Source organism: Hemitrygon akajei, unplaced genomic scaffold, assembly GCF_048418815.1.
Source record: "Hemitrygon akajei unplaced genomic scaffold, sHemAka1.3 Scf000173, whole genome shotgun sequence".
NCBI classification, from domain to species: Eukaryota; Metazoa; Chordata; class Chondrichthyes; order Myliobatiformes; family Dasyatidae; genus Hemitrygon; species Hemitrygon akajei.
The window spans coordinates 357,090-377,047 of NW_027332059.1; the positions used below are offsets into that span (position 1 = coordinate 357,090).

The window sequence follows — 19,958 nt, forward strand, 5'->3', positions numbered from 1 at the left end:
GGTTGTTAGAAAACACCACTGTCCTCCAAACACTGAAAGCAGAATGGGAAACCATTAGTTTGATGTTCAATGGAGCAGGGTCAGAAACCAGAGGTGGGTCCACACAGGGCATTGTTTGAGGCTCTGAACGATGGTCGGCGTAAGAACGTATGATGAGGAGAAGGGAATCAGCAACAGGGTGTGGCAACGAATGACAGAGTAGCAACATTTCGAAGCTGATTGACAGAGAAAATCATTCAGTTATCTGACTGATGACACAAACAATTCCTGTTGTGAGGTGCTGCACTGGCCGAGGAACGTGCGTGTGTTGGGAATGCTTTTGTCTATTGAGGGACTTATTCCTGCTTGTTTATCCTGTAATATTGTATCCAGATGGTTATTATAGATTGTCCTATCTGGTATAATGTATTGATTATCATATAATTTGTAAGATTTTGACTCTAAAAGTGGATCAGGCTTGAACTTACGGTGCCTCGATGAAGTGATAGAGGGCATTCATGCGTTTGTATTTTAAAGCAAGGTTTTGGTGAATCATATTTGCCACTGATTGTACCTTTGTAATTAATCAGATTGAATTAAACTGCTGTAGGGTCCTGAAATGTGTTGGATTGTGTCTGATTTCTTTTGGCATTTTCTACACAGACAGACAGACAGACATACTTTATCGATCCCGAGGGAAATCGGGTTTCGTTACAGTTACAGCAACCGAGTGTAAAAATTACTTACTGCCTTATTGTTTGTATTTCATGTACTTTCGATTTTTCTTTCCTTTTGTTGACCACATTGATGTGTATTTCTGCAAGGGACCCCTTGTCAAGTGATTTTTGACAGGTCATGACCATTGCATCTGTTATCTCTTCAGCAGCCTCTCTCAGGTGTTACGAATCCCTCGGTTTCGTTTGCTGTGGACTGTCACTTTAAGAAAGTTCCTGAGTGAGGCGGGACTAACAGTGACGTCAGCAGGCAGCTTTCTCAGCTGAGAGAGAGAGCGAGATAGAGATTTAGAGAGAGCGATATATATAGATAGATATCACACACACACACACACACACACACACACACTCACACACACACACACACACACACACACACACACACACACACACACACACACACACACACACACACACACACACAGAGTCGGAACGAGGGAGACAGAACAGCCACTCTCGTAGTCTAAGACTTTTATTTAAGAACTGCCAGGGCAAGGTTTGCTCCAGAATGTGTGTCTGTCACTTCGTATAATCCAAAGGAGTAGATTTAGGAATGTAATGTGGGACCACTTGAAGTTAACCCTTACCTGGATATGTTATGTGGTAGTCACTTGAAGACGACATTCGTCTGATATATCTAAGTGGATATTGGATCGATTCAACGAACAAAATCTTCGACGACAGTTTGCGTTTACCTGTGGAATTCGACGTAATTGCCTTCGCTCTACAATTACCCTGGACTACAAGTATCTCTGATCATTTATTCCTCCGATTACTGAAGTTTCCTACGTTACCATCTCCAGACTCTAAGCCTTGATCCCCCAGGCTCGATAGTTTAGGAGTTATATTTACCCATATTTATACGCATAACACTGTTAACTTTTGTTTAATTTGTTTAACTTAAAATATTATAAGTAGTTACTAATAAAGATAATGGTTTTAACATCAAAACCAACTCCGGTGTAAACTGTATTGCTGCTGGTTTGTTTCTAAAACGTTACACAGGACTCTGGGGTGTGCTCCATCTGGTCCAGGTGTCTTATCCACTTTAAGAACCTGAGTTTGCCTCGCACGTTTTCCTTTGTAATAACAATGACATTCACTCCTGCTCCCTGACACTCACGGATCTCTGGCACACTGCTGTGTCTTCCACAGAGAAGACAGATGCAAAGTACCTATCAAGTTCATCTACCATCTCTTCCCCATTTCCACCTCATGAGCATCATTTTCCAGAGGTCCAAAATAAACTATCACCTCCCTTTCGCATTTTTTATAATGGTGTATATTATTGTCTAGTTTGCTGCGATATTTCACCTTTCCCCTTCATATAGCTTTTTGCAGTTGCCTGTTGTTGGATTTTCAAAGCTACCCAATTATCTAACTTCCTACTCACTTCTGCTACCTGAAAAGCACTTTCCTTGGCTTTTATACAGTCCATAACTTCCTTTGTCAGCCACGGTAGCCTAGCCCCGCCGTTTGTGAACTACTACTGCGGGAGATTATGACCTATTCTGTACATTATGAACTATTCCCAGAAACGTCAGCCACTTCTGCTTTGACATCATCCCCACCAGTATCCTTCTCAAATCCACCTGGGAAATAACCTCTCTCATGCCTCTGTAATTCCCTTTATTCCATTGTGATACTATGCATGTGATGTATGCTTCTCCCTTAGAAACTGCAGCAGGAATTCAATCATTATGATCACTGCCTTCTGATGGTTCCTTTACATTAACCTCCCTAACAAGATCTGGGTTATTACACAACACCCAATCTAAGATAGCAGTTCCCCGAGTAGGCTCAACCATCAGCTGCTCTAAAAATCCATTTCGTAAGCATTCAATACATTCCCTCTGTTGTGATCTCACATCAATCTGACTTTCCCAATTCTGCAGATTGAAGCCACCCACTGCTTTTACAAAGGAGAGAACGTGTTTTGGAAGCTGAAAAGCCTGAAAGTGAACACACCAGGGTGCGGAAAGAGGTAGCTGAAGAGATTGTGAAGGCATTAGAGTCATAGAATACTACAGCACAGAAAAATCTTGTCCGTCCTAAAGCATTAATCTGCCGAGTTCCAACAACTTCCACCTGGACCATAGCCCTCCATATACTTCTCATCCATGAACATAAGCAAACTTCTCTTAAAGTTTGAAATCGTCCCTGTCACTTGCTCTGGCAGCTCGCTGCACACTCTCCCCGACTCTGAATGAAGAAGCTCCCCCTAAGTTTTCTTTTAAAGTAATGAGTAATGATCTATCACGAATCACTAGATTTTGGAACGGTTCTGGCAAACTGGAAAGTTGCAAATATCACTCCACTCTTTAAGAAGTGAGGGAGGGCAGAAGAAAGAAAATTGTAGGACAGTTAGTCTGACCTCAGTGGTCAGGAAGATGTTAGAGTGTATTAAGGGTGAGTGTTTTTGGGTACTGTAATTGGGGATGCATGAAGAAATAGGCCAAAGTCAGCAGGATTCCTTTAGAGAAAATAGTGTCTGACAAATCACTTGGAATACTTTGAGGAAATAACAGGCAAGATAGATAAAGCAGAAGCAACGGATGTTTTTAGCTTGGATTTTCAGATGATCTTTAACAAGGTACCCCATTCAAGGCTTATTGAGAATGTAAGCAGGCATGGGATCCAAGAGGACATTGCTTTCTGGATCCAGAAGTGGTTTCCCCACAGAAGGCAAAGAGTGGTTGTAGTTGGGTCATATTCTGCATGGAGGTCGGTCACCAGTGGAGCGCCTCAGGGATCTGCTCTCGGACCCCAACTCTTCGTGATGTTTATAAATAACATGGATGAGGAAGTGGAGGGATAGGTTAGTAAATTTGCTGGTAACACAAAAGTTGGGGATGTTCTGGATAGTGTGGATGGCTGTCAAAGGTTACAGCGGGATATTGATAGGCTGCAAAACTGGGCTGAGAAGTGGCAAATGGAGTTCAGCCCAGAAATGTGTGAGGTGGTTCATTTTGGTAGGTCAAATATGATGGCAGAATATAGCAATAATGGTAGGACTCATGGCAGTGTGGAGGATCTTGGGGGTCCGAGTCCATTGGACACTCAAAGCTGCTATGCAGGTTGACTCTGTGATTAAGAAGGCATATGGTGCATTGGCCTTCCGTGGGATTTAGTTTCAGCGCCGATTGGAAATGTTGCAGGTATACAGGGCCCTGGTCAGACCCCACTTGGAGTAATTTGCTAAATTCTGGTTGCCTCACTACAGGCATGCTTCTGGCATGGTCCCGGAGGACAGGAAGATTGCAAATGACAATCGACTATTTGAGAAGGGAGGAAGGCAAAGGAAAGCAAATTATAGTCCAGTTAGCCTAACCTCATGCTGGGGAATTGTTTGAGTCTATTATTAGAGATGAGGTTTTGGGGTACTCGGAGACTAATGATAAAATAAGTCAAAGCCAGCATAGCTTCTGTACAGGGAAATCTTACCTGACAAATCTGTTAGAGTTCTTCGAGGAAGTCATAAGCATGATGGACAACCGAGAGGCAGTGGATATCATTTACTTGGGTTTTCAGAAGGCATCTGATAAGGTGTCACACATGAGACTGTTTAACAGGATAAAAATCAGAAGAAATACTGGCATGGATAGGAAAAATGGCTGACAGCAAGAGGGAGCGAGTGGGAATTAAAGGAGCCTTTTCTGGTTAGCTAGCAGTGACTAGTGGTCTTCATGGGGCAGTAATCGGTCCGCTGCTTTTCACATTATTTGTCACTGATTTGGATAATGGAATTGCTGCCTTTGTGGCAAGGTTTGCGGGTGATTCAAAGATAGGTGGAGGCGTTATTACTGCTGGGGAAGCAATGCGACTGCAGCAGGACAGACAAATTTGAAGAATGGGCAAAAACTGAGAGAGGGGGAGTAGTGAAGGAAGAAACTTCTTAGGATATAATGACAGACAGACAGGCATACTTTATTGATCCCAAGGGAAATTGGGTTTCGTTACAGTCACACCAACCAAGAATAGTGTAGAAATATATCAATATAAAACCATAAATAATTAAATAATAGTAAGTAAATTATGTCAAGTGGAAATTCGTCCAGGACCAGCCCATTGGCTCAGGGTGTCTGACCCTCCGAGGGAGGAGTTGTAAAGTTTGATGGCCAGAGGTAGGAATGACTTCCTATGACGCTCAGTGTTACATCTCGGTGGAATGAGTCTCTGGCTGAATGTATTCCTGTGCCTAACCGGTACCTTATGGAGTGGATGGGAGTCATTGTCCAAGATGGCATGCAACTTGGACAGCATCCTCTTTTCAGACACCAACGTCAGAGTGTCCAGTTACACCCCCATAACATCACTGGCCTTACGAATGAGTTTGTTGATTTTGTTGGTGTCTGCTACCCTCAGCCTGCTGCCCCAGCACACAACAGCAAACATGATAGCACTGGCCACTACAGACTCGTAGAACATCCTCAGCATCGTCCAGCAGATGTTAAAGGACCTCAGTCTCCTCATGATATAGAGACGGCTCTGACCCTTCTTGTAGACAGCCTCAGTGTTCTTTGATCAGTCCAGTTTATTTTCAATTCATATCCCCAGGTATTTGTAATCCTCCACCATGTCCACACTGACCCCTTGAATGGAAACAGGGGTCACCGGTGCCTTAGCCCTCCTCAGGTCCACCGCCAGCTCCTTAGTCTTTTTCACATTAAGCTGCAGATGATTCTGCTCACACCATGTGACAAAGTTTCCCACTGTAGCCCTGTACTCAGCCTCATCTCCCTTGCTGATGCATCCAACTATGGCAGAGTCATCAGAAAACTTCTGAAAATTTCCTTAACGATTCTCGAAAGATCATTGCTAATGCATTCATATCTCTTCAGCCATCTCCGGTTGGTGTACCACCTGATCCAGCTGACCTATTTACCTTCAGACCATCTGTTTCCCAAGAACCTTCTCCCGGGTAACATAACTTTAAACATTCTGACCACTAACAATTGGGACTTCCATATTCCTGCAAGTGTCTTCGACAGATAAGAGTGATGCACAATACTTATTCAGTTCATCTGCCATCACCTTCCGCACCCACCCCATTACTACCTCTCCAGCATCATTTTTCCCAGGTCTGATATCCGCTTCAGCCTCTCGTTTACACTACATGTACCTGAAGAAAAAATTGGTATCCTCTTTAATATTGCTGGCTAGCTCATCTATGTATTCCATCTTTTCCTTCTTAATTATTTTAGTTGCATTCTGTTTGTTCTTAAAAGCTTCCCAATCATCTAGCTTCCTAGTAATTTTTGCTCTAAGCCATCTCTTTGGTTTTTATGTTGTCTTTGGTTTCTCTTATCAGCCACGGTTTTGTCACCTTACCTTTAGAATACTACTTCCTCTTTGTGATGTGTATATCCTGCGCATTCCAAATTGCTTCCAGAAATTCCAGCCATTGCTGCTCTGTTTTCAACCCTGCCTGTGTTCTTTTCAAATCAATTTTGACCAATTTTTCTCTCATGCCTCTCTAAATCTCTGTATTCCACATCTGACTTTAACTTCTCCTTCTCTAATGTCGGGGTGAATTTGATCACATTAAGATCACTTGCCCCTAAGGGTTCTTTGAACCTGAGTGACCTAATTAATTCCAGTTCATTACAACACCCAATCCAGAATAGCTGATCCCCAAGTGGCCTCAACCACGAGCTGCTCCAAAAAGCATCTCGTAGGCATTCTAGGAGTTCTTCCTCTTGAGACCAACACCATCCTAATTTTCCGAATCACCTACATGACAATCCCCCATAAATATTGCCCTTTTGACAGGCATTTTCTATCTCCCATTCTGATTTGTGGACCACATACTTACTACTGTTTGGAGGTCTCTATACAATTCCCATCAGGGACTTTTTTTTTACATTTGCTGTTTCTTAATTCTACCCACAGTTTCTACAACTCCCGACACTATGCCATCTCTTTCTAATGATTTTATTGAATATTTTAACAACAGGGCCACACAACCCCATGGCCAGCTTGTTCCTGGCTTGTTCTTTCAAGAAACATGTAAGTATCTGGGAAACAAGAGGACCTGAAAATGCTAGAAATCTAGAGTAATACACACAAAGTGCTGGAGGGGCTCAGTATGTCAGGCAGCATCTATGGATGGGAATCAACCTTTTGGGCCAAGACCCTTTATCGGGACTCTTGATATCCACGTATCTGGAATATCAAGAAGGAAAGAAAATAGGAAGTAGTGCACAATAGGGAAAACCTTTGAAAAATTTAGTTCAAGGCTTTAAAAAAACCTGTCAGAGCTCAATAGTTAACAAACACAACAAAGGCAATAAACACTTCCATCAACACTGACATTGAATTATTTTTTATAAAGATATCTTGGTCCCATTTCAATCAGTAGAATTTACAAAGATAAATAAGAACTTTAGAAAACTTTAGAAAAGACTATTTACACCCAAACCCACTTAGATTAACACTAGCTTGGACAGAACGAGGAAGAGATATAACACACATGATAAAAAATCACACAACAGTCAGATAAAACTAAGTATATATTTTCATCAAAAATGAACAGGATTCAGCACTCCATGTGTGTATATGCAATCGTGATAAGCAATACAGACCAGAAAACTTCAATGCGAGGACCACTCAGAAAAATGAATTATCACTATGGAAGAAAGCATTAACCAGTGGAATGAGTATGACCCTCCATGGGAGACATCCCAACAATCTGAGCAGATGAGATGTTGACAAAGAAGCATCGAGCACTCCACTGAGAGTTCGAGACTTCTTCCCACAAACAGAGGGGTTCCTTGCAGAAATACAGGACAAGGTGGTTAACAAAATGAAAAAAAAAATCAAAAATACATGAAATACAAATAAAAAACAAAGCAGTAAGTGCAGAAAATGCCAAGAGAAACCAGACACAATCCAACACATTCCAGGATTCTGTAGTAGTTGAACTCAATCTGATCACTTGTGCAGGTACAATGAAGTTCTAAATATCATTCACCAACATCTTGCTTTAAAATACAAACTCATCAAAGACCTCCATCACTTCATCAAGGCACCATAAATTCAAGCCTGATCCAGTTTTAGAGTTAAAATCTAACAAATTATATTATAATCAATACATTATGTCAGATAGGACAATCCATAGTAATTATCTGGATATAATATTACAGGATAAATAAGCAGGAACAACTCGCTCAATAGATAAAACCATTCCCAACACACAAATGTTCCTTGACCAGTGAAGCACCTCACCACAGCTATTGTTTGTATTATCAGACAACCAAAAGATTTTCTCTGCCAATCAGCTTCCAAATGTTGCTCCTGTGTCATTCGTTGCCATGTCCTGCTGAATCCCTTCTCCTGATCATACATTCTTACACCAACCATCATCCAGAGCCCCAAACTCTGCCCTGTGCAGACCCGCCTCTAGCTTCTGACCCTGCTTCGTTTCCCATTCTGCTTTCAGTCTTTGGAGGACAGTGGTGTTATCTTAAGAAGGAGGGAAGATTGCACATAATGTGGAAATGAGCCCTGAATAAGGAGATTAACTACGAATGGCATTCTTCCTCAGTCCAGAAATTAGAGGGCCAAGGGACATCTCAGACAGAACTGCAGTCAGCTCGACTTCTTCAGTCTGCAGAAAATTCAAGGGAAACCTCTTCACCCACAGAGTGGTGACTGTTTGGAACCCATCACAACAGGGAGAGCGAGAGGGGAACAACAGGGGAGGATTTAAAAGGACTGTTGTGGAACAGAATCCCTGGCAGTGTCCAGCCGGCCTGAGTTGACTCACACTAGGTGTGGTATAAATTCACTAACTACTGGAGACAGAGTTTAAAATAAACTGATTTATTTGTCTCAGATCCAGAACATTAAACTCCAGTCCCATTAAAAGTGAATGTGCAGCAGAAGAAACTCCTCCCATGCCCAGTGACCAGGGTGCAGAACTGGGTGTGGTGAGTAGCAGCAATAATTGCAGAGTTCAGCACCGACAGTCACTCTTGAAATTGCATTCAGTAACGGTGATGGACAAATATCCAGCATGCAGCTTATTGAAACTTTCTCCCCAGTGTGAACCCGGTAGTGTGTCACAAGTGATAGATAGATAGATAGATAGATAGATACTTTATTCATCCCCATGGGGAAATTCAACTTTTTTTCCAATGTCCCATACACTTGTAGCAAAACTAATAACATACAATACTTAACTCAGTAAAAAAAATATGATATGCATCGAAATCACTATCTCAAAAAGCATTAATAATAGCTTTTAAAAAGTTCTTAAGTCCTGGCGGTTGAATTGTAAAGCCTGATGGCATTGGGGAGTATTGACCTCTTCATCCTGTCTGAGGAGCATTGCATCGATAGTAACCTGTCGCTGAAACTGCTTCTCTGTCTCTGGATGGTGCTATGTAGAGGATGTTCAGAGTTATCCATAATTGACCGTAGCCTACTCAGCGCCCTTCGCTCAGCTACCGATGTTAAACTCTCCAGTACTTTGCCCACGACAGAGCCCGCCTTCCTTACCAGCTTATTAAGACGTGAGGCGTCCCTCTTCTTAATGCTTCCTCCCCAACACGCCACCACAAAGACTCTGTAATGTTTCACTGCTGAGGTAAAGGTTTATATGTAGCAGCATTGTTTAGGTTACAACGGGCGATAAAAGGGTTTGGAGTGCAAGGCTATCCAATGACAGCAATGTTCTTTCTTGTGAGTCTGAAAGAGAGATTTTCGTGGTCTTTTGATGGGGAGAGATGAGAAAACTCGAATGGTGAGAGTGAGCCCTTTTTCTTTTCTTTTGGTTTATTTCACTAACTATATCGTCAAAGTAAGAATTATAAAGCTCAATTGTTTAATCACATATTGTGTACCATTTGTTATTTCGGGGTACTGATTTGTAACAGGGGTCATCACATAGCACCCACCCAAACGAGATTCCATATATTTGGCTGGGCCAGGGGTCTATCACCCCCTATATAAATCTGCTAGCCAAAGCAAGAGTTACATGAGGTTTAATGACTGAGTAAATTGCTTCCCACATTCACAGCAGGTGAACGGCCTCTCACCAGTGTGAACTCAATGATGCACATTTGGTTGATTTGATTGAAAGAATCTCTTCCGCAAGTCTGAGCTGGTGATCGGCCTCTACCCAGTGTGAAATTGCTGGTGTCTCCGTAGTTAAGATGACCGACTGAATCCTTTCCCACAGTCTCAGCATATGAATGGCCTCTCCCCAGTGTGAACTCGCTGATGTACCTTCAGCTTAGATGAACAAGTGAATCCTTTCCCACAGTCTGAGCAGGTAAATGGCCTCTCTCCAGTGTGAACTCGCTGATGTAACTTCAGTTTAGATGAACAAGTGAATCCCTTCCCACAGTCCAAGCAGGTGAATGGCCTCTCCCCAGTGTGAACTGACTGGTGTGCCTTTAGTGTGTATGACTGAGTGAATCCCTTCCCACAGTCTGAGCAGGTGAAAGGCCTCTCCCCAGTGTGAACTGACTGGTGCCTCAGTAGCTGCGATGACAAAGTGAATCCCTTCCCACAGTCTGAGCAGGTGAACGGCCTATCCCCAGTGTGAACTCTCTGATGGACCTTTAGTTGGGATGAGCAAGTGAATCCCTTCCCACAGTCTGAGCAGGTGAATGGCCTCTCCCCAGTGTGAACTCTCTGATGTACCATCAGTTTAAATGAGCAAGTGAATCCTTTCCCACAGTCCGAGCAATTGAACGGCTGCTCCCCAGTGTGAACTCTCTGATGTACCTTCAGTTGGGATGAGCAAGTGAATCCTTTCCCACAGTCCAAGCAGGTGAATGGTCGCTCCCCGGTGTGAACTCGTCGATGTACCTTCAGTTGGGATGAGCAAGTGAATCCTTTCCCACAGTCCGAGCAGGTGAAAGGCCACTCCCCGGTGTGAACTCGTTGGTGTACCAGTAGTTCGGATGACCGAGTGAATCCCTTCCCACAATCTGAGCAGGTGAACGGCCTCTCCCCAGTGTGAACTCGCTGGTGTACCAGTAGTTCGGATGACCGAGTGAATCCTTTCCCACAGACGGAGCAGGTGAATGGTCTCTCACCTGTGTGACCTCTCTGATGTACCTTCAGTTGGGATGAGCAAGTGAATCCCTTCCCACAGTCCGAGCAGGTGAATGGCCTCTCCCCAGTGTGAACTCGCTGATGTACCTTCAGTTTAGATGACTGAGTGAATCCCTTCCCACAGTCTGAGCAGGTGAATGGCCTCTCCCCAGTGTGAACTCGCTGATGTACCATCAGTTTAGATGAACAAGTGAATCCCTTCCAACAGTCTGAGCAGGTGAATGGCCGCTCCCCAGTGTGAACTCTCTGATGCACCTTCAGTTGAGATGATTCATTGAATCCCTTCCCACAGTCCGAGCAGGAGAATGGCCTCTCCCCAGTGTGAACTCGCTGATGTACCTTCAGTTTAGATGACCGAATGAATCCCTTCCCACATTCTGAGCAGGTGAACGGCCGCTCCGCTGTGTGAACTCGCTGGTGAGCCATTAGTCAGATGACTGAGTGAATCCTTCCCCACAAATTCAGCAGGTGACCAGCCTCTGTGCAGTGTGAACTGACTGGTGTGTCCACAGGTGGGATGACCGACTGAGTCCCTTCTCACACACAGAATAGCTGAATAGCTTTGCCCAGTGTGAATTCGCTGATGTACCTTAAATTGAGATGACCAAGTGAATCCCTCCACACTGTCTGAGCAGATGAACGGGTTCCCCCTGTGTAAAATGACTGGTATGTCAGTCAGTCAGATGATGGAGTATATCGCTCCACATATTCTGAGTAGGAAGGATGATCGATTGAATCCCTTGCTCCACTTCTTAAATATCTGGACAGAGGCATCAAAACTGGTGTGTCGTGTTCAAGATTCCTGCATTCCTGCATTCCTTTTCATTTTTAACCTGTAAAAAGATTTATAAAATCCATCAATGGGTGTAGGACAACATTTCAGATAAAATCACTTGATTTGCTAAGGTGTGATCTGGCATCACACTGTTACAGTGAGTTTCAACCCAAGTTGGAGTGAGAAGTCATCTTCTAACTTGGCACAATGCTGGTATCGCTGATGCTCTTCCTGTCTCTGTAAGAATGGGGCATTTCTGCCATCTCCAATATGTGACCTGGCTCAGTTTGTCTCTGTCCATTGGTATTCCCTGTTCCCACTGAGCTGCATGGGTGCCTGGCCCCACAGTAACTGAAACACTCTGGGAATAATACTCTGGCTATCCACATGATCAATGCCCCTCAACAGCTTATACACCTAAAAAAACTCTAAACATAAACAAGGAAATTATACATTGTTTTGAGGATTTGTTGGAAGTATACAAAATTATGAGGGTATGAGGGTAAATGCAAGCAGGTTTTCCACTGAGGTTGGGTGGGATGAGAACCAGAGGATCATGGGTAAGAGGGAAGGTGAAAATTTAATGGAAACCTTTGGAAAAGATCTTTACTGAAATGGTCATGAGAGAGTGGAATGAGATGCCAGCACAAGTGGTGAAAATGAGCTTAATTTCACCATTTAAAAGAGGTTTGGATGGGAGCCTGGATGGTAGGGGTATGGAGGGTGATGGTCCCGGTGCAGGTAGTTGCATAAGGCAGCTTAAATCTTTTTTCAGCATTGGCACAATGGGCCAAATAGCCTGTTTTCAAACTGAACTTCTCCATGATTCTATGACAGAGAAGCTGGCCAAACTTGTTTGGAAGGGAAAAGTTAGGACTGACATTGGATCAGCAATGGCTGGAGTTTCTGGGAGCAATGCAGGAACTGAGTGATCGATACATCTCAAAGAAGTGGAAGCATGGGAAATGCAGGATGACACAACAGTGGCTAAAATAAGAAGCCAAAGCCAACATAAGAGCCAACGAGAGGGCAAACAAAAGAGCAAAAACTATTGGGAAGCTTTTAGAAACCAACAGAAGACGACTAAAAAATAAGTCAAATGAACTCAGGACATGAAATTATGATATTATAGTCATCAATGAGTCTTGGCAGCACTCAACAGTCCGAGGCATTTAGAGGAACACAATATCTCTTGGAAACCAATGTTGCCTGCACCAGTTACACTTCAACATTTATTTCAACAAGCACATACACACTCTACATTCCCAAAACTTCACCTGAACAACTGCCACTTACCAAGTACTCCTTTGCCAGAAAACAGCCTGTCCCAAGCCACACTTGTCAGATCCCTTCTGATACCATCAAAATTGACCATTCTCCAACTTCGAATCTCAACCCATGGTCCAGACCTCTCTTTTTCCATATTTACTTGGAACTCATGGCCTTATGATCACTAGATACAAAGTGTTCTCATACACTAATTTCTGTCACTAGCCCTGGATCATTTCCTAATACCTTTTTGCATACTTCTATGTCTGGAATTCTATGTGCTGATTAAGGGCATATTTGATAAACTCTACCCCATTTAGTCCTTTTACATTATGGGACTCCCAGTCAATATTTGGAAAGTTAAAATGACTTACTGAATCAACCTTTGTTTCTTGGCATAGTCGGTGATTTCTCTACAAATTAGTTCCTCTCAATCCCTCAGACCGTTGGGTGCAACCAAGTCCCAGTAATGGCTACAATATCATAATTCCCTGTCCTGAGCTCATCTGGCTTTCCTATGATAATTCTTGCATTGTGATATACACAGCTCAGGTCAGTCTTCACACCATGCTCAACCTCTTGATTGATGACTTTGTCTGAGGTCTGAACAACATCTGTCCGGTGTCAAAACAAACTCTCTGGGACAGCTTCTTCCACCAGTCTACCAGACTTTAATTCAATGATGAAAGAATTGTATTTCTGTGTAATATTGACTGTGCTGTTATACATACAATTTATTGTAAATTACTATAAATTGCACATTGCACATTTAGATGTAGATGCAACATAAAGATTTGTACTCCTCATGTATATGAAGGATATAAGTAAGAAAATCAATTCAATTCACCCTCTCCAGTATCTGTTCTGGCATTCTGGTCCATACCCCTTGAAACTTTAGTTTAACCCCTAACCCCCCCCCCACACCCCACTAGCAGTAGCAAGCCTCACCCCTAGGCTATTAGTCCCCTTCTAGTTCTGTTCCCCTCAGTAACAAATCATGTATCACCACTTTGACATTCCACTGCCAGCTAATTCCCTCCAACACTTTCTAAAGTGGTCCATCTATTGTTGTGGGGGATGGCCACAAAAGTACTCTACAATGGCTATTTAACATCGTTCCCCTTCCTGACTTTCACCCAGTTTCCTGTGTCCTGCAACCTGGGTGTAACACCTCTCTTCATGTCATACCTATCACGCCCTCTGAATCCCGGATGATCTGGAATTCATCCATTTCCAGTTCCAACTCCTTAAAGTGCAGGTTTACAAGCTGCAGCTGGGTGCACATCTTGTAGGTGAGGGTGTCAGGGACACTGGAGGTCACTTCACCTTCCCACCAGTCCCTTCTGATTTGTGAAGACCAGTGTGTGCAAAAATCTTATGCTGTGCAATTTTGACCCAGTGACAGCAGCATATGCACATTGAATTTTATATAGAGAGATATTCATTTTAACAATGTCAATAAGAACTTCTATCTCCTCTGGGTTTGATCGAGTTCATCTGCACTCTCACACAACCTATGTAGCAGGCCTATAGTGGATAATTAAGGATATTCTCGTCAGAGCATTTGGACACCATCCATATGTGATTTGCTTGCTAAGCAACGCTTTAAATAGTCAAATTTCCAAATATCACTCCACTTCTTCCCACATGCAAATTTTCCAGCAACTTTTGCATCACTACAATACATGCAGGTAACACCAGTTTTTGTATTGTACATAAATATTCCCTCTGAACCCTCCCCCAGGTGATAGATGGTGGTGAATTCATTGATGGAAATGCCAATGAATGTGAAGGGAAGGGCAGTAGTCTGTCTCACAGGAGTCTGTGACGTGAAAGCTACATGATGCCCAGGGCAAAGGAGTTTGATATCATTATGTACCAAGAGAAAAGGGGACAAAACATGTTCTCACTGGTAGAAAAGTCCAGAGCAAGAGGAAATAGAACAAGCAACACACACAAAATGCTGGAGGAACTCAGCAGGCCAGGCAAAATCTATGTAAAAGAGTACTAATGCTGAGTTCCTCTGGCATTTTGTGTGTGTTGCTTTGATTTCCAGCATCTGCAGACTTTCTCTTGTTTTTGATTATATAGGCATCCGCTAGTCTCATGAGACCATGGATTTGTGCCTTGGAAGGTTTCCAGGATGCAGGCCTGGGCAGGGTTGTATGGGAGACCAGCAGCTGCCCATGCTGCAAGTCTCCCATCTCCACGCCCCCGATGTTGTCCAAGGGAAGGGCATTAGGACCCATACAGCTTGGCACCGGTGTCGTCGCAGAGCAATGTGTTGTTAAGTGCATTGCTCAAGGACACAACGTGCTGCCTCAGCTGAGGCCTGAACTAGTGACCTTCAGATCACTTGGCCACGCGCCAAGTGGATGAGTGTTTGTAATTGCAGGTAGAACAAAGGTGATTTTCTCAACTGGTGATGGCAACGATTTTGTTCCCTTTCTCCGAGTTCCCAATCCTTGCATTCAGATAGCTGGAGTTCAGCTCTGTCTGAGAGATCCATCGGCTCCCATTCCCTCATCAGACGGAAGTTCCCCGGGGCTGGTGTACGGGTCGTGGGGCTGGAGAGATGGAAGAGGGCAGGACTGTCCCGGGATTGCGGGGTGTAATGTTCGGAACTCAGAGCAATTGTCCCGAGGTCGGAGCTTAAGATAATATCACGAAGAATCGCTCTTACCTGCTTCCGACATTTTCCGAGGCTTTTTGTGTACTGTGCGCATGCGTGATATCCGGAGACCGCTGCAGCCCTGACGCCTGCGCATTTGATCGGTGCTTCACGGGTAATCACGCTGCAGTTAAAAGTTTCTGCATGTACTGGTTCTATGTCCATACCTCAGTTTTTTTCTGTGTGTATAGAAAACTCAGCAGCTGTTTTAATGCAGAAAGCGGCTCCCATAAGAAGATAATCAATATCAACGTGTATCTAATGGCAAAGTAAAATCCTCTTACAAATGCAGAAATGCAGACAAGACATTCTGCAGTTGCTGGAAATACAGAGACGCACACACACAATGCTGGAGGAGCTCTGCAGTTCAGGCAGCAACTAAGCAGAGGAGTACACAGACTCGGCAGGCTGAAGTGAGTCACCCTAAACGTTGTCCATTTATTCCTCTCCACATTTGCTGCCTGATCTGTTGATTTCCACCAGTATTTTGCAGAAATTAACCACGTTTTTTCGGTCAACCGGTTTCCAAATGTTTCTAATCTTTCATTTTTAGCCACATCCTGCTGGTCTGATTCCTCCTCCTCCTTGTAAACTCCAGACCCCAGCTCTCTCTGGAGCCCCAAAGCCCTGACTCAGTCTGGCAACTCTTTGGTTTCTGACTCTGCTCTATCGTAGCTCGTCTTCTGTCAGACTTTAGAGGTGCATTGTGTTACAAGACCGCTGGCTCGTTTGAAGACAGAGGCTGATCAGAGTCCTGACGATGGGTCTCGGCCCTTCGACAGTGCTTCTCCCGATAGATGCTGCCTGGTCTGCGCATTTTGTGTGTGTTGTTTGAGGTTCGGTCACTGTTAGAGGCGGGACTATGACGTCAGAGACAAGCTGCGGCAGCCTGCTTGAGAGAGAGAGAGAGAGAGAGAGAGAGAGAGAGAGAGAGAGAGAGAGAGAGAGAGAGAGAGAGAGAGAGAGAGAGAGAGAGGGAGGGAGAGGGACTGAGACTGTTGGAACTTCAGCTTGTCACTGCTATGGGTTGGAACTCTTCCATGCCCAGAAGGTCGGGTTGATCATCAGTACGCAGTGTACAACGGATGTGTGACTGTCACTTCGTATAATTCCTACGTGTGGATTTGTTGGAGTATCCTGTGGTATCACTTCTGTTGGCCATTACCTGGAATCGGGGTGTTCTGTGGTAACCACTTGTCACTGTCACCTGGTGATATTTCGAAGTGGATTTCGGAACGAATCAACGGATGAGATCTTCGGCGACAGTTATTTCGTTTACCCAGCGGGGAATGTGTGTGTGGGATTCTGCGTAACTGCCTTCTCTCTACATGTTCGTGTGGATTTACAAATTTCTCCTCTCACTCACTTATTCCGTGGATTACTGAACTTTTCCACTTTACCAGTTTAAGACTTTAAGCATTGTTTCCCAAGTTTATGGTGGAGGAAGGGAAGCCCCTTTGTTCAAAAAAGGAAGACATCTCCTTCGTCCTGGAACGAAAAGCCTCATCCTGAGAGCAGATGCGGCGGAGACGGAGGAATTGTTAGAAGGGGATAGACTTTTTTGTACGATACAATTTTGTAAGAGACAGGGTGGGAAGATGGGAAGCTACAGTCCAGGAGGCTGTGAGAGTCTGTAGGTTTATAGTAGATATCAGTAGATAGGCCGTCTCTAGAGATGGAGACAAAAAGATCAAGAAAGGGGAGGGAGGTGTCAGAAATGGACCAGGTAAATTTGAGGGCAGGGTGAAAATTGGAGGCAAAGTTAATGAAGTCAACGGGCTCAGCATGCGTGCAGGGGGCAGCTCCAATGCAGTCGTCTATGTAGCGAAGGAAAAGAGGGGGACAGATGCCCATATAGGCTTGGAAAATGAACTGTTCCACAAAGACAACAAAAAGGTAGGCATAACTGGGACCCATACCGGTGCCCATGGCTACACCTTTGGTTTGGAGGAAGTGGGAGGAGCCAAAGGAGAAATTATTGAGAGTAAGAATTAATTCCTGTTGTGTTCCCAATCACAAATCCTTTGACTTTTCTACACTGCTAAAAGTTTACAAAAGCACGTCAGTGGGTGAAGGGCAACATTTCAACTCAGATAATTTTAGTCCCCATGGTGCCTTCTGATTAAAAAAAACACTGTCACAGCTCAAAACAGTTTGGAGGAACAAGACTTTATCTTCTAACTGGCCACAGTTCCGACATCAGGCACAATATTAAACTCTCTGCTTCCCTCTGTATCAAAATGGATCATTGCTCCCCTTCGTCAGTCTGTGGCCTGGCTCGGTTTGTCTATCTCCTTCGCATTCTGAGCATGCGCCACACACCTACTGCGATCACATTTTATTTACACGGCTGTGACTAGAGACTTTCTGATTATTGTGTCCCTCCTGGCATTTGACGGTGGTAAAGTCAGAGTCAGCAATGGTATTGACCCTCAGGAGTAGGTGATTAGGCTTTTTCGTTGGAGATCGATAAACTGCCGGTAGTGTGTGTCTGGATGAGAGGGTCGTTTTCAGACTGGAAGGAGGCAGCGTTTGGAGAATCCCAGAGATCAGTCCCTGACCACAGTTGTTCACAGTTTAATGTCCTGGCGGATGCAGCGAGATGTGAGATGTCCCAGTCTGCTGCTTACACAGAAAGACTGGAGTTGGGGTAGGGTAGGCTATTCACATGCAATTTCGTCGCTTTGCAATCAGTACATAGTGCACTGTGGGGCTGCAGTGGCGGGTTCCATTGCTGGGATCAGTGCACAGTCAAAGTGGGCTATGAGGATTTTGTGAATAAAGCGCCATTCTCCAATTTAGAATCTCCAGCCGCGGAGCAAGCCTACCGTTTGTACACTTCAGTTGTATTTATGGCATTGTGATAACCAGATACTATAGCCCTCCACAACCTCTCTATCCAGGCCTTTCAATATTTGACTTAGTTTGTAGATTTGGCCACAGGGCCATCAATACTGTTATCTGATGCATTGACATAGAAGGTAAACAGAAACTTTGCCAACTCAGACCCCTGTGGGCCTCTGGGGTAGTAATCTCAGGATTGCTGTCTGCGCCACGTGTCAGCGATGAAAGAATAGCATGATCAGGTGTATTAATGTGTGGCTGAGAGACTTGTGTAGGGGGCAGGGCTTCAGATTCCTGGATAATTGGAGCCTCTTCCGGGGGAGGTACGACTGGTACAAAATGGACGGGTTACACCTGAACACAAAGCGGTCCAATATCCTGGCGGGCAGATTTAATAAAGCTGTTAGTGAGGGTTTAAACGAATTTGACAGAGAGATGGGAGCCGGAGTGATTAGGCTGAGGAAGGGGAAAACAGAAATAAATCAATGATGGCGTGCAACAGAGATTTTAGAAAGAACAGGCTTAATAAAGCCTGTTAATAAGCTTAATAAAGCTTAATCAAAGCCAGTGGAATGAGTTACAGGGCAATAGAGTCATGGGGCAATTAAAACAGAAAGCAACAAATGCTGGACTGAGAGTGTTGTATTTGAATGCACGCAGCATAAGGAATAAAATGGACGATCTTCAAATTCAGGATTGGCAAATTTGACGCTGTGGCCATCTGTGAAACTTGGCTAAAGAATGTCTGGCATTGGGAACTGAACGTCCAAGGATACAAGGTGTATCAGAAAGATAGGTTAGTGGGCACAGGAAGTGGTGTGGCCCTGAGTACAAAAATTAATATTAAATCATTGGAATTAGATGACATAGGATTGGAAGGTCGCTGTAGGCTGAATTAAGAAATTTACGATGTATGTCAATGATTTGGACTATGGCATTAATGGACTTGTGGCTAAATTTGCCGATGATACCAAGATAGGTGGAGGAGCGGGTAGTGTTGAGGAAACGGAGAGCCTGCAGAGATACTTAGATAGTTTAGGGGAACGGGCAAAGAAGTGGCAAATGAAATACTAAGTTGTAAAGTGTACTAAACCGGATGCGGTGCAAAGCGGGGGGCAAACATAAGTGGAGATGTGGAGAAAGCGAACCAGCTGAACAACTTCTTCAATAGGTTCGACAACACAATCTCATCCTCACCGCAGAACTCCACACCAAGCTTGTCTTTCTAGTCGTCCTCCCTCTTACTTCCCTCACAGGAAAATAGCCACTCACAGGAGACCTTGCCCACGCCCAGGATTACGGCTGCACAGGTGGAAGGTCAACTGAGGAAGATCTGTACCAGCAAGGCGGCTGGACCGGATGGAGTATCCCCACGATTACTGAGGGCCTGTGCGACTGAGCTGGGAGAACCACTACAGCGCATCTTCAACATGAGCCTGGAGCAGAGAAGAGTACCCAGACAGTGGAAAACATCCTGTATTGTCCCGGTGCCGAAGGAACCACAACCAAAGGAGTTGAATGACTTCAGACCTGTTGCCTTGACGTCGCACGTGATGAAGACCATGGAGCGGCTGATAATACAGAATCTGAGGCCACAAACCAGGCACGCCCGGGATCC

General features: G+C 44.2%; 1 protein-coding gene across 1 annotated transcript; it reads right to left on the reverse strand.

Annotated features, from left to right (window-relative positions):
* Positions 1–8,957: 8,957 nt before the first annotated feature.
* LOC140724197 (uncharacterized) lies at positions 8,958–11,560 on the reverse strand. The gene has a single exon (XM_073038682.1). The coding sequence runs from the start codon at positions 11,205–11,207 to the stop codon at positions 9,900–9,902; it is 1,308 nt and encodes a 435-aa protein (XP_072894783.1). The 5' UTR covers positions 11,208–11,560; the 3' UTR covers positions 8,958–9,899.
* Positions 11,561–19,958: the final 8,398 nt, after the last annotated feature.

What these genes read in the sequence shown, in the direction of transcription:
- LOC140724197 (XM_073038682.1), bottom strand. Translation starts at nt 11,207, where the DNA reads ATGGCTCACCAGCGAGTTCACACAGCGGAGCGGCCGTTCACCTGCTCA.